Source organism: Nerophis ophidion, linkage group LG09 (assembly GCF_033978795.1).
Source record: "Nerophis ophidion isolate RoL-2023_Sa linkage group LG09, RoL_Noph_v1.0, whole genome shotgun sequence".
In the NCBI taxonomy this organism is placed as follows: Eukaryota; Metazoa; Chordata; class Actinopteri; order Syngnathiformes; family Syngnathidae; genus Nerophis; species Nerophis ophidion.
The window spans coordinates 54377849-54394091 of NC_084619.1; the positions used below are offsets into that span (position 1 = coordinate 54377849).

A 16243-nucleotide genomic window follows, 5' to 3' on the forward strand; every position below is an offset into this window, starting at 1 on the left:
TATGTATGTATGTATGTGTGTGTGTGTGTGTGTGTACTGTATGCTATAAACATACATACAAGCATATAAAAACCTACATGCATACATATATGTGAATCTATTTTTAAAGACGTTTTTGGGCCATCTTCATGCAACCAGAAGGAGCTTTTCTAACCTGTATCCTGTTTTGAGAGAGTTTCATTACAGTTATTATACTAAATTATATATTGCGAGAATCTGTTTGAATCGAGTGTTGCGAATCACGTTGAAATGAAAATCAATTCACCATCGAATCATCAACCTCCTATTTGTTTCACTACTTTTATGTGTTAAATAGGATATATAGTTTACGCTCCTATAGTGAGCTAGTACATATGATTGTTAGTGGTTTTATTGTACATTTGTTTTGTGTATGTTATTTCATTCTGCCTTGACGCTGAATTACACAACTATTGTACATCTGGGTACCAATAAAGAAACATTGATCCCAGTAATTGGAATTGGATCGAATCGTTAGGTGCCCAAAGATTGACACCCCTATAATGTAAACATAAAAGAAAAGCAACGCTCGTAAACTTGGTAACGATTGGAAGCTGAGATAGTCTGCTCCACTCCAGTCCTGTAGGGGGCAGTGATGGTAAAAACATACTTTCAAACCAATTATGAGAAAGCCCTATATAGTCGGCTAAAATGTATATTTCTCAAGGATGACCATGACGAAAATATTAAGCATCCGTAAAGACTAATTGAAGCAATTTTTACTGGACTTTTGGCACAATAAATAATTTCAATCTGGCATTAAATTAATCCAACAAATGCTAATGCTACAACTGCTAGCTAGCTAGCTAAAACATGCTTGCCCTGGTCCAGTTTTGAAATGGCTCACATGGGTTTGTTGATATTTTTTTTAGTACACTTTCCATTGTTACCTTTTTTATGTGGGATTGTCAAACATGGAACGTGTTCCTGCCGACCCTCCTCGTTCTTTCTCTGCTGTGCGGTGAAAGCAGAATGATAGTGATGAGCGTCATTTTGTTAAAAAAAACAAAACGGGATTCCTAATTTTGCCTAGCATTAACTGGCCCTATAAACAGCATACCTAATGTGAGCAATTACGTTATTCTATGAAGCTAGAATTCAATTTAACTTTCACTTTTACAGTAAGTAACATGAACAGTTTGACTGTTGCGTCGTACATTCTTATAGTAGGTTTTGGAGTAAATTTTTCCAGTGTGGGTCGAACTCTGCTTCTGCCGACTCTCCTCGTCTTTTCTCCGCCATATGGGGAAATGAGGCCAACCCATATTCTGCCTAGCAACAAGTGGCCAAGCAGTGTTACTGTAAAAAGAATGCCATCAATTAAAGTTAAGTTAAAGTACCAGTGATTGTCAAACACACACTAGGTGTGGTGAAATGTGTCCTCTGCATTTGACCCATCCCCTTGTTCACCCCCTGGGAGGTGAGGGGAACAGTGGGCAGCAGCAGTGGCCACACACGGGAATCATTTATTTCAGGGATGTCCAAACTTTTTCCACAGAGGGCCGCACACGGAAAATTTTAAGCATGCGGGTGGCATTTTGATATTTTTCATTTTTAAACTATAACAAAATGTATTAATTTTTGTTTTTAATCCGTAGGGCTCCTGGGGAGCATAGAGGGTCTCAGTCACTAAAATGTTTAAAATAAGTCAAAATATTATTATTATTTTTTATTTAATGCTTACAGTAAATCTTTATATCAACTTTATATCAATTTTATGTTGATATAAAATAAAACAAATAAGGTTTTATCCCTTTTCTGTCAAAGACAAATTAGTTTTTTTATAGTAAAACTGAAATATGCAGTATTTAGATAGATAGATAGTACTTTATTGATTCCTTCAGGAGAGTTCCTTTACTATAGCAATTAAAGCCCTCAAAGATCAATAATGCAGGACACCATTGATTTTAATTTAATATTTTTGAGTAATCACAGTGAAAAGTTAAATAAAATCCTACTAAAGCTTCCCCACTCATAAAGTGATCAATTTTTATTCGTTTTTTTTACTATTAACACTTAAAAATCAAGATCAATTTCCGATGAATCTGTTGATTTCAAGTTTGAACTAATATTGTGTTTGTTATGCTCCTTTGTCAAAACGTTGATGTTTTATATGGCAACCACACAACAGATGCAATATTTTTTCCACATAAAACATTTTGAAGTGATCATTTTTAAGTAATAATTCATTATAACGTAGATTTTTTTTGTCCTTTTTTTTTTTTTGGAGTAATGGAAAAAAAAAAAGAAAGACAAAAGGAACAAAAAAACTTTGTGTCAACATTGCCAATTTTTCTCATTAGATTTCACCTAGTTCTACTTTTTTTTTTAAATGTTTTTATTTTTATTTTTGCAATACTATCAATTTTGCAATTTTTGCAGAACGTGTGGCAGGCCGAGTAAACGCTTAGCTGCGGGCCGCAAGTGGCCCCCTGGCCGCACTTTGGACACCCCTGATTTATTTGTAATTACACAGCTACACTAACCTGTTAGCTTCAATGCACTGGTTCTTAACCTGGGTTCGATCGAACCCTAGGGGTTCGGTGAGTCGGCATCAGGGGTTCGGGGGAGGTCAAAACACACCCAATTCATCGTGTCAATAAAAACTTCTACCTATCGGCGTATTACGGATACGGCAACAGCAGAAGTCACACTGATTTGGAGGTCTGTAATTTGTTGTGAGTTTATGCGCTGTCAGTTTTGTTCTTTGAACAAGGTGATGTTCATACATGGTTCATTTTGTGCACCAGTACAAAAACATGGTAACACTTAAGTTTCGGAACATATTCACCATTAACTAGTGGCTTATTAACATGCAAATTAGTAACATATTGGCTCTTAACTGGTCATCATTAAGTACTTCTTAATGCCTTATTCGGCATGGCCTCATTATAACCCTAACCAAATAACTCCAAATTAAGTCTTTGTTACTTAGAATATGTTCCCCTAGGGTAAAAAAAACTTTACATTAAGTCTTTGTTACTTAGAATATGTTCTCCTTACTAAAATGCTACCAAAAACATAACTTTGTCTTGAATAAAAAATACAACACATTTTATTTTTAACCAAGAAGGGTTCGATGAATGCGCATATGAAACTAATGGGGTTCGGTACCTCCAACAAGGTTAAGAACCAGTGACAGTTGCAAAGTGTTATTTTGTTTGCCCGTCCTGTTTATGGGAAAATTACTTTTAAGGTGTCAGCGCCTCACCAATGTCTTTTTTTATATATAATAAATGCCACTTTTTCTTATCTTTTATAATTTGCCAACTGTCCAGGCACGTTTTGAGAGAGGAAGCAATGCTGAGTAATGTGTAATTTCACGTTTGACGCCCTCGCAACTGAATATCACAATATCCCATGTTGGTCACAGCTGCGTTAAAGGCCTACTGAAACCCACTATTACCCACCACGCAGTCTGATAGTTTATATATCAATGATGAAATCTTAACATTGCAACACATGCCAATATGGCCGGTTTAGTTTACTAAATTGCAATTTAAAATTGTCCGCAAAGTATCCTGTTGAAAACGTCGCGGAATGATGACGCGTGCGCGTGGCGTCACCGGTGGTAGCGGACATGTTCTTCCAGCACCGATCATGGCTAAAAGTAGTCTGCTTTGGTCGCATAATTCCACAGTATTCTGGACATCTGTGTTGCTGAATCTTTTGCAATTTGTCCAATTAATAATGGAGACTGATGTTGGTGGAAAAGCGGTGTATTGCGGCCGGCTGTAGCAACACAAACACAGCCGGTGTTTCTTTGTTTACATTCCCTAAAGATGACGGTGAAGCTTTAATATGGAACCTAGCGGTCAAGCGAACATGGTTCTCTACCACATGTCAACCGGCAGGTTTCGGTGAGGAAATTGTGGTAATAAGTCGGCTCTTACCGTAGATATGAGCGGAGCTTGTGTCGTTCCGCCTGCAGCGGTCAGAGGCAGCTGCGACTCTCTTGGCTCCTCCGTGGCTTCCCTCAGAGAGACTGGCGGTCACCCCCCCCCCCCCTGACTTTCAGGTATGGCTATATAATCTCACTAAAACACTAGTAACACAATAAGGGATTTTCCAGAATTATCCTAGTCAATGTGCCTAATAATATCTGAATCTGCCCTCGCCTTTTTTTTCCTTTTTTCTAGTCCTTCCCTCTCACTATCCTCATCTACGAATCTTTCTCGGTCCGAATCACTCTAGCTGCTGGTGGCCATGATTGTAAACAATGTGAGGATGTGAGGAGCTCTACAACCCGTGACGTCACGCGCACATCGTCTGCTACTTCCGGTACAGGCAAGGCTTTTTTGTTAGCGACCAAAAGTTGCGAACTTTATCGTCGATGTTCTCTACTAAATCCTTTTAGCGAAAATATGGCTATATCGCGAAATGATCAAGTATGACACATAGAATGGACCTGTTATCCCCGTTTAAATAAGAACATCTCATTTCAGTAGGCCTTTAATGTGATGATAGTTGCAAAGTTTTATTTTGTTTGCCTGTCTTGTTTATGGGAACATGAGTTAGTAAGTGTCAGTGCCTCACCAATGTATTTTTTTTATATATAATAAATGCCACTTTTTTCTTATCTTTAATAATTTGCCCACTGTCCTGGCACGTTTTGAGAGAGGAAGCAATTCTGAGCCATGAGTAATTTCACGTTTGACGCCCTCGCAACTGAATATCACAATATCCCATATTGGTAACAGCTGCGTAATACAGTTAAATAAATCACAATCCGGCGACTGTGAGTCAAGTTTCACTACAAGTTGCAGTGATTTACTGTAAATGCATCAGTGCTTTCACGAGTGTGTTTGATAGCTTGTGCGTCATGCGTGCGTGCGCGTGGGGCTCACCTGGCTCCTCGGCCACGCGCAGCAGGGCGTGCTCGACCACCTGGGCAGAGGGGCTGGGGGTCTGCGTGGCGCGGGTGGCCGTGGGGGCCCGCGGGGAGAGCGGCGAGGCGGGCAGCGAGTCCCCCTCGCAGGAAAAGTATCCGCTGGAGGAGCGCCGGTACGGGAACTGGAATATGGATCTGGTCTCGAACACGCCGCGGCGCTCCGGAGGCAGGGAGGTGACGCTGCACCGGCGGCGAGACGGCGACCGCGGCGTGCTCCCTCCGGCTCCGCCTCCTCTTCCTTCTTCTTCGGCGACGGGCAAGCAGAAGCTGGTGCTTTGCTCTCTGCGGCTCTCGGTCGACTCGGGCCGGGGACGTCCTGCACTCGGCTGTGTGGTCACTGCGCTCCCATGGACTCTGTTCGTGCTGGGGACACACACACAACGGTAACGTCAACCGCTTGCCGTTGCACTCAATCGGATCACTTTAATCGCCGAATAAGACCAAACCGTATTTCCCGTCTCACTTTAAATTGAGGAGTTCAAGTACCTAGGAGTCTTGTTCACGAGTGGGGGAAGAGTGGATTGTGAGATCGACAGGCGGATCTGTGCGGAGTCTTCAGTAACGCGGACGTTGTACCGATCCGTTGTGGTGAAGAAGGAGCTGAGCCGGAAGGCAAAGCTCTCAATTTACCGGTCGGTCTACTTTCCCATCCTCACCTATGGTCATGAGCTTTTGGTCATGACCGTAAGGATAAGATCACGGGTACAAGCGGCCGGAATGAGTTTCCTCCGCCGTGTGGCGGGGCTCTCCCTTAGAGCAGTGGTCCCCAACCACCAGGCCACGATTGGTACCGGCTGCAGAAGAATTTTTTATTCATTTTTATTAATAAAGAAAAAAAAAATATATATATATATATATATAATTGTTTATTAAATCAACATAAAAACACAATATACACTTAGAATTAGTGCACCAACCACAAAAAAACTCCCTTTTTCATGACAAAGAAAAAAGAAAAAAAAGATTCCCCTCCCCCCATCCCCCCCGGGCCGCGGGACAAATTATTAAGCGTTGACCGGTCAGCGGATGGCTTCACGGTGGGAGAGGGGTTAGTGCGTCTGCCTCACAATACGAAGGTCCTGCAGTCCTGGGTTCAAATCGGGATCTTTCTGTGTGGAGTTTGCATGTTCTCCCCGTGAATGCGTGGGTTCCCTCCGGGTACTCCGGCTTCCTCCCACTTCCAAAGACATGCACCTGGGGATAAGTTGATTGGCAACACTAAATTGGCCCTAGTGTGTGAATGTGAGTGTGAATGTTGTCTGTCTATCTGTGTTGGCCCTGCGATGAGATGGCGACTTGCCCAGGGTGTACCCCGCCTTCCAATTGTAGCTGAGCTTGGCGCCAGCGACCCCAAAAGGGAATATGCGCTAGAAAATGGATGGATGGACGGTCCGCGGATACAAAAAGGTTGGGGACCACTGCCTTAGAGATAGGGTGAGAAGCTCTGCCATCCGAGAGGAGCTCAAAGTAAAGCCGCTGCTCCTCCACATCGAGAGGAGCCAGATGAAGTGGCTCTGGCATCTGGTCAGGATGCCACCCGAACGCCTCCCCAGGGAGGTGTTTAGGGCACATCCAACCGGTAGGAGGCCACGGGGACCCAGGACACGTTGGAAAGACTATGTCTCCCGGCCGGCCTGGGAACGCCTCGGGATCCCCCGGGAAGAGCTTCGAAGTGGCTGGGGAGAGGGAAGTCTGGGCTTCCCTGCTTAGGCTGCTGCCCCCGCGACCAGACCTCGGATAAGCAGAAGAAGCAGCTCAGGATACAACTCTTGTCTCACACGACATCGATGCCAAGACAGTTTCTGACAGTTTTTTGCCCGGGTGTCAACCGAAATAAGTGCTCGCTGCGAAATAAGAGCCCAAGCGTGTCGGGGCATATATTTAGTGCGAAATATATTCCCACTCTTTTGTATACAGTGTGTATGGGACGACTTGCCAAATAGTTGCCCCTGTGGACTCAGTGGAGTGCATACGAGGTACACTCATTAGTTAAATTTAGATTTGCTGATATTGTTAGCTAAAAGAAAAACCCTAACCCTAACCAAAACCAAATCTTCAGAGTCTCGCTAAATCACTACTAGGATGGTCTCTCTCTCGCTACACACACGTTGGGCACAAATTTGGCGTGACACCTGATATTTTTTTTTTTTTCTTTTTACGTAAAGGCACGCTGCTTTACGTGCGCGTCACTCTTGATCAGGTCATTTAATATTAACGCAGACATGTTTACTTTCACTATTACCGAACCTATCCGTGGCGTTTCTCGGTTGGAGCATTTTTACGCATTAACCAAAAGTTTCTATTTACTGAAAAAAAACCCATCTCTTCCTGTTTGTCCACACTGAAGTGACTCACCGCCACAATAATGACTGCCTGCGCGCCAAAATGGCCGGACATTAGCAGTTTATTTAATGCCTGACATTTTACGCATGGTTTTCCCTGCTGCGCGCTAAAACTTGTTGAACACTGAAAATGACAGAAGCGCGTTTCTAAGGCGCTGCGACTTTAAATGACATTAGTTTATTGTCATATTGTATATTTTCCCTGCAATGGGGTGGAGACTTGTCCAGAGTGTATCCCGCCTTCCGCCCTATTGTAGCTGAGCGACCCCAAGAAGGAATAAGCGGTAAAAAATTGGATGGATGGATGTATATTGTCCCAATTAGACCCCGGCGGTGCGCGTCCGCCGCCAAGTGAGCTAGGTGCGCCTCCAGCTGGACACAACACAGAATCGCACCATGGCTCCCTGTGACATCCAAAATCCGGTGTCGGTCCCCGCCGGGCCGTAGTGAAACGGTGTCATCGTTACCGGCCTGTGAGCACGCACCTGGTGGACCAGTGTGTGACGTCACGTCAAAGCCAAACGAGGGCAATGAACTCCGTGACCTCCAAAGGGTGACTCCGCGGCACTATTACGCACGTTACAAAATGTTGTTTTTGTATTTGTGATTGGCTTGTTGAGTCGATGCATGGAAACGACTCTTATTTTCGGTTAAATCCCCCCGAAACGTATGTAAAAATAAGCCTTTAAAGCGACGTATGTTGAAATCATCCGTCTTTATCGAGTTGGGACCGACTTGCGCGGGCCTTTCTTTCGATGGCGCGACAGCTGACGCGCCGGCGAGCCCAACTTTTTAAGGTAAAAAAAACAAACTTAAAACAACTATTAATAATATATATTTTCAATATAAATATATTATACAGCGTGAGACTCACCTGGGCGTGCTGTGCATGTCAGAGTTGACACATGACTGCGTAAACATCCAAAGTGAGGACAATTAAATATCTGCGAATAACAAATAAGCGGCCGTCAGTTCCGAAGTGAGCGACTCCACAAAAACGAGTATCTCCAAAAAGTTGTCAACTAATCCAGAGTGTGAGAGGACGTAAACAAAAGTCCGAGCTGCGTCTCTTTTGTCTGAGCTCTTTTCTTCCTGCCGTTCTTGCCCTCTTCTCCCCCGTCTGCACTTCACTGGGGGAGATCTTGATGCTCCTCATTTAAATGCTCCTCCCCTGCAGAACAGCCCACCTCCTAAAACTCTCTCTGTTTTTCTATCGCTCTCATTTTGGCTGCTTGGGCTCCCTCTAGTTACCGAAAGTGTCATTGCAGCACTAATGTTGACAACTTGACAGTCTTTAAATCAGGGGTGTCCAAAGTTTTCCAGCTGAAAAATGAAAAATCATATTTATTTTTCCAAAACAATACAATGTATGGATTTTTTTCAAAATTTAGGGCTCCCTTCAAGTTTGGTCCTGGTGACCTTGAAGTGTCTTAGTCTTGTCTTAGTCATTAAAATGTTAAAAATAAGTGATATATTTTATTTTTTTTTATTCACCAATTTAATGTCTACATCAACTTCAGTTATATCTGTCAATAAAAATATATTTATATGTATGTGTAATGTATATATATATATATGTATATATATATATATATACATATATATATATATATATATATGTGTGTGTGTGTGTGCAAAATACTTTTTTATCAACAGATATACCTGAAAATAAGTCATATATTGTAATTGTTTTCATTAAAAAATTAAATGTCTACATCAACTTCAGGTATTTATGTGTGTATATGTATATATATATATATATATATATATATATATATATATATATATATATGTCTTGATTGGATTATCCAGAGAATAGTGCTCGATACCGTGGTAGAGCGCAATATGTAGGTGTGGGAAAAATCACAAGACTACTTCATCTCTACAGAACTGTTTCATGAGGGGTTGCCTCAATCATCTCCTGATGATTGAGGCAACCCCTCATGAAACAGTTCTGTAGAGATGAAGTAGTCTTGTGATTTTTCCCACACCTATATATATATATATATACACATATACACACACACAGTGGGGCAAAAAAGTATTTAGTCAGCCACCGATTGTGCAAGTTCTCCCACTTAAAGTGATGACAGAGGACTGTAATTTTCATCATAGGTACACTTCAAATGTGAGAGACAGAATGTGAAAAAAAAATCCAGGAACTCACATTGTAGGAATTTAAAAAAATTTATTTGTAAATTAAGGTGGAAAATAAGTATTTGGTCAACCATTCAAAGCTCTCACTGTTGGAAGGAGGTTTTGGCTGAAAATCTCACGATACATGGCCCCATTCATTCTTTCCTTAACACGGATCAATCGTCCTGTCCCCTTAGCAGAAAAACAGCCTCAAAGCATGATGTTTCCACACCCGTGCTTCACAGTAGGTATGGTGTTCTTGGGATGCAACTCAGTATTCTTCTTCCTCCAAACACGACGAGTTGAGTTTATACCAAAATGGATACATGGATGATACAGCAGAGGATTGGGAGAATGTCATGTGGTCAGATGAAACCAAAATAGAACTTTTTGGGATGCGAGTCGTTCTCTCATTGATGCAGTTAGGGCTCGGACACAGCGTAAGGTAAGAAATATTGATTTATTTAAACTAAAAACAGACTAAGAACAGAAAAACTTGCGCGAGGCACAGAAGGCAAAACCAACAGAACTAGCATGGGAGTTAGAAAACACAAAGACAGCGCGGAAGCTAGCAAGTACAAAGCAGGTTTATCAGAATCGGAGAATCAGCGTCGTCACTTGTTGCGTGCAACAAAAGCTAGGAAGCATGGACGAGTCAACGGAAAAGGCAGGCTTGAATAAGGACAGTAATTACAAACAGGTGTGCGTCCGGAAACAAGAAGCAGGTGAAACAAATAAGAAGCTATGGTAACAGAACATACCAGGAACTAAGGCAAACATTAGCAGCATATAATACAAAAACGGAACAACACCAGAATATGCATCGGATCATAACAAGTATCCCACACTTCTCTTTTGTAAAGTAAATATGTACAGCTGATATGGGCATCTATATCAACAATATGATTTGCCTGAGTAGCTGGATAGGACAAAAAAATAATAACAGCCCCAGACTTATCCATTGACATACAGATTTTATATATTTTGAAGGTTAATTTTTTTTATGCTGTTTTATGCTTTCTTTTTACAAAAAACATGCAACATGTGCATCAACACTGATTTTGATGCATTTTTATTTTTGAAACAATAAGTTCCATTCTTAGCCTAAAATTGGTCTGTTCAAAAAAGTGTTATAAGTGGCGCAGTAGGGAGAGTGGCCGTGCGCAACCCGAGCGTCCTTGGTTCAATTCCCACCTAGTACCAACCTCGTCACGTCCGTTGTGTCCTGAGCAAGACACTTCACCCATGCTCCTGATGGGTGCTGGTTGGCGCCTTGCATGGCAGCTCCCTCCATCAGTGTGTGAATGTGTGTGTGAATGGGTAAATGTGGAAGTAGTGTCAAAGCGCTTTGAGTACCTTGAAGGTAGAAAAGCGCTATACAAGTACAACCCATTTATATATAAATAAGTCATACTGTAAGTTAATGCGTTTAAACTTTGAACGCTTTAAATTCTTTAACAGCTTTAGACCTATCCAAATATATAAAGTTTTTATACATTTGCAATGTTTTTTTAATAATTTATGCTCTTTTTGTAAAAAAAAAAAAAAAAAAGATTAAAAATTTTTTTATTATGGGAATAACACTAAATATGTACTATGTCAAAAATGAGTTGCCAAGTGGTAATTACAGCCGTTATTAGGTCAATAATTCATAACACTGATTTTAATGCCTTATAATTTTTTTGAACAGTTTTTTTTTTATATATACAAAACCTCACATTATACTTCCTAAGATGAAAAACGGATGCCCTCAAAAAGTGTTATAGTTAGGTTGTGTGTGTATATGTATATATATATATATATATATGTATATATATATATATATATATATATATATATATATATATATATATATATACACATATACATATATACTTAAAACATTCAACACTTTAAATTCCGCAACAGCTTCAGGCCTATCCATAAAAATATATAGTTTGGTCTTTAAAAAAACAGGTCAACAATTCATAACACTGATTTGCTGCATTATTATTTTTGAAACAATGAGTTTGTTTTTTTCCAAAAACCTACACTATCCCCCCTTTGGCAAAAAACGGATATGCTCAAACGAGTGTTATAAGTAAATCATAGTTCCAGCTCGTGGTGCCCAAGACCAGACTTGAGACCACGGGAGACAGGGCCTTCTCTGTGGTCAGCCCTAAGCTCTGGAACACTCTGTCCCTCCATGTTCAAACTGCTTCCACAGTGGAGTGTTTTGAATCTCGTCTTAGGACCCACTTTTATTCTTTGGCTTTCAACACTACGTGAGTTGTGTGGTCCTCTGTCCTCTGTGTTTTTCATAGACTTTAATTTCTATTTTACTGTTTTAATTGATTTTATCCTTTAAAATACTTTTTAATCATATTTGTTTTTGTATTGTTTTTATTGGTTTTATATTTATTTATTTTTTGTGTTTATTCAGTCATTGGTGGAGCATAATATTGTTTTTTTAATATTGTTTTTAACATGGCTGTGCAGCCCTTTTAAAACGTTATTGTTGTTTAAATGTGCTATATAAATAAAGTGGATTGGATATGTATGTATGTATGTATATATGTATATATGTATATATATATATATATATATATATATATATATATATATATATATATATATATATATATATATATATATATATACACACACACACACACACATACATGTGTTGCCTCTGAGTACTCAGGCTTCCTCCCAACTCCAACCTACCTGGGGATAGGTTGATTGGCAACACTAAATTGGCCTTACTGTGTGAATGTGAGTGTGAATGTTGTCTGTCTATATGTGTTGGCCTTTGCGATGAGATGGCGACTTGTCCAGGGTGCATCCCGCCTTCCGCCCAAATGCAGCTGAGATAGGCTCCAGTGACCCCAAAAGGGACAAGTGGTAGAAGATGGATGGATTTATATATATATATATATATATATATATATATATATATATTCCAAAGACATGCACCTGGGGATAGGTTGATTGGCAACACTAAATTGGCCCTAGTGTGTGAATGTGAGTGTGAATGTTGTTTGTCTATCTGTGTTGGCCCTGCGATGAGGTGGCGACTTGTCCAGGGTGTACCCCGCCTTCCGCCCGATTGTAGCTGAGATAGGCGCCAGCGCCCCCCGCGATCCCAAAAGGGAATAAGCGGTAGAAAATGGATGGATGGATGGATGGATATATATATATATATTTTTTTTTTTTCAATGCTTATAGTTTTTCCACAGCTTGAGACCTATCCATAAATTTAAAGATTTCATATATTTGTAATGTTGTTTTTTTCAAATGTTGTATGCTCTTATTGAAAAAAAACAAAAACTAAACTTGAGGTATTTATTATAGGGAAAACACAAAATATGTAATCCTCCACACCTCCTCCAAAAAAAATTCTAAATGGACTATTTGCTATGAAGTAATTGGCGCCCTAAATGGATCAATAACTCATAACATTATTGATTTTTAATTCATTGTTTTTTGAGCGATGACAGTTTAAATTAAAAAAAAAAAAAAGTCCCAGTAGGGGATCCAAAAGGGCTCCACCCATAAAAATGTTACAAACAAGTCAGACATTACAATCTCTGGATTAACTTTTTTTTTTAGGTTTTTTGTTAGTTTTATGCCCTTTTTTATTTCAATGAAAACGTTTTTTTTTTTTTATGGCAAATACACAAAATAATAATTATTTTCCCCAAAAAATATTCCAATGTGGAATTTTTGTTGTGAAGTAACTAGAATCTTGACAAGGTCTATCATTTATAAAAACATTGATTTTGATTCATAATTCAGTTTTGAGCAATGACAATTTTATTTTAAAAAAAACTGCCTGCATTGCAGCATTGTGTTAGTAGAGTCAACATTGCAACTTTTTCTCGTCACATTTCACTGGTTTGCCCTTTTATTTACCTTTTTTTATGTTGCTTTTTTTTTTTTTGTTGTATTTTTGAATGTGCCGCAGGCCCTTTAAAAAAACACCTGCTTTAATACCATACTGTAGTTTGACTACCAAATAATACCTGATGCCACCCTGCATATTTTCTTTTACCTGAAAGCATGAACAACAATGCTACAACATTATTGAAATACAGGGCACAATTCTCCAATAATGTATTGTTTCAATATATATATATATATATATATATATATATATATTTTTATTTTTTATTATTTTTTTTTTATTTCCATTCGATTAATGTGCATTTTATTTGCTGACCCAACACGGATACACACTATGTTGTTAAAATTTATGTAAATAAGGTGTGTTCAAAGTGTGGCATGTGGGCCATTTTTGGCTCACAGGTAAACATATTTGGGCCCTTCACATGTTCTAAATATTAATTGAATTCAATATTAATGAGGTATTCTAGATATTACACTAAACAATATATTAGCCTTGGCACTTATTACAAAAACGCTAAGATAATGTTTTGTTAAATAGTTTTGCATTTACTGATATATTTTATTGGTTTTAGCATCAAACATTTATTGAAGTCGCACATCGCAATTTTTCAACATGCAGCCCTCAGTGGCCAAAGTTTATTAAGTTTTAACACTATAAATGTTAAAAAAAAATTAATTCTGGAACATTAAAACGGAATTTGGGAAAAATAAAACCTATTCAACAGGGCCTTTGACGTTTGACGGGAGAATCTGAGCTGAACAACTCCCACAGTACAGACACACACACATGCATGCACGCACACACACACACACACACACACACACTGCAGAGAGACAAAAGGCTGAGAACATCAATAGCATTTACATATGTGATCAATACTGATCTATTCATTAGTGTGGGAACATTTTAAACGGTAAATGGCAAAAAATCTCTTTGTCTACAATAACTCTATAGAACCACAGCTAGACCAACAACAACTGAGAACCAAAACCTGACATTCCCATTGAACCTTTTCAACATATGTCAAAACAAAACGACTATTGATTTTAAAGGGTATTCGACTTAGTGTGTTTGCAGCAGCTCAAGACAAATGTCTGATCGGGAATGTTTCTAGTTTGAGTTTTATCAGCAGCATTACTGAAACTTAATTTTTTTCTGTCCTATTGCCAGAACAAACCTCTACCTGCCTTTTTGTTGACACCTGAACCTGGTGTAATCTAATGTGAAAGATACATTTCAAAAAACTTGTCCGACCGTTTGTGAAACCCAAATAAATTTTGAAATTCTAGATTGAAACCTTAGTTTGAAACATCCCCCCTATTTAAAAACCCAACTTTGAATTGCTTACCATAATTTATCACCCTAATTTGAAACTTCTAACAGACAGGGGTCGGAATTCACAAGATTTTTCTGTTTCCGATTCCACGTTTGATTATTAACGATTTAGTTTATCTTATCCATCTTATTTGGAAAGAAAAAAGTAGATTAGCATTGTTTTTGTTTAGTTTAGAGGAGACATGATCTTAAAAAGCCTACAGTGAGGTCTTAAGAAGGACATACGTAGCATAGAAAAATAAAACAAAACTTAGAAATACAATAGGGTCCTCTGTCCCAAATGGACATTCGGTCCCTAATAGATGTAGATCTGGTAAATGTCTACCATCTGTGGAGATGACCGGACCTCACCATTGGGGAAAAACGTCACAAATTGGGCAAATTCCAAACAGCTCATTTGATGTCAGTATAAAGGCAAGCAAAAGTATTTTATAGAATATCTCCGCCATGCCTCCATGGTTTGATTTCAAATTATCTGAACTTATCGAATAACAGTTTCCAAAAAGGTTGGAAACGTTTTGCATAATAGGTCCCTTTTTAAAAGTCCAAACCTAGTTTGAAATCCTTGTAAGAACCCTTATTTTGAAACCTTAACCCTAATTTTAAACAATACTTTAAATTCCTAGCCAGAGTTTTACACCCTCATTTGATAACCTAGTCTGAAACCGTAACCCTAATTAGAAACCTCCGTCCAAAACCCTGACAGAGGAGATACTCTGGTAGTGTTTGTAGAGGTCAGTGGTTAATAACAACTGCTTTTTGAGCCAGGGGACCAACTTTCAAATCCCAGTCAGGATGAGTCATAATATCTGTCTTTATTTTTGCATTATGTTTATATTTGAATTATTATCCATCCATCCATCCATTTTCTACCGCTTGTCCCTTTTGGAATTGCAGAGGGTGCTGGAGCCTATCTCAGCTGTAATGCTGTAATTATTTTATTAGGGTCCGCCAGGCCCATTGCAAAAGGACTCCTAAAGGAGTCCTTTTGCAATGGGCCAAAGGACCCTATTGAAACTGTAAGGTTTTTTTTATTCTTTATTATTATTCTTTATTATTCCGCTGCCTCTTTGAGCTGTAATTTGACCCACTTAACATGCTTCAAAACTCAGCATATTTGATACACACATCAGGATCTGCGAAAATTGCCATCTAATAAAAAACCTATTCCCAAAAATCAACATTGCGCTCTAGCGCCCCCTAGGAAAAAAAAAAAAACAGACTGCTTGTAACTTCCGTTAGGAATGTCGTAGAGACATGAAACAAAAACCTCTATGTAGGACTGACTTAGACCTACATTTCCCAATTTAAACTTCTATGGCAAAAATCAACAGGAAGTTGGCAAAAACCCCTTCAAAACCACATTTTTGCAAAAAATGCATTTTTTGCCTGTTTGAGCTGTAATTTGACCCCCCTTAAAATGCTTCAAAACTCACCAAACTTGGCACACACATCAGGACTGGCAGAAATTGCGATCTAATAAAAAAAAACAACCCAAAACTCAAAATTGCGCTTTAGCGCAATTTTTGAATAAAACACTGAAAAAACTGCTCCAAGGGAGAAAACACAGACAAAATTGCTTGTTATTTTTTTGTTTTTTTAACAATAATATTTTTAACAACAATGGCTTTT

At 39.1% G+C, this 16243-nt stretch overlaps 2 protein-coding genes across 4 annotated transcripts in view; one reads left to right on the forward strand and one right to left on the reverse strand.

The window, feature by feature from the left end:
* Positions 1-8393, reverse strand: part of bcl2l11 (BCL2 like 11) — a 39475-nt gene extending 31082 nt beyond the window's left edge. Inside the window, exons 1-2 of the mRNA XM_061911267.1 lie at positions 8126-8393; positions 4866-5272 (exon numbers count right to left, since the gene is read on the reverse strand). Of these exons, the coding sequence (XP_061767251.1) occupies positions 4866-5272; positions 8126-8172 (454 nt within the window). The 5' untranslated portion in view covers positions 8173-8393. The remainder of the gene's footprint in view (positions 1-4865; positions 5273-8125) is intronic.
* arhgef33 (Rho guanine nucleotide exchange factor (GEF) 33) overlaps positions 1-16243 on the forward strand; it is a 312937-nt gene that overhangs the window by 232089 nt on the left and 64605 nt on the right. The window lies entirely within an intron of this gene.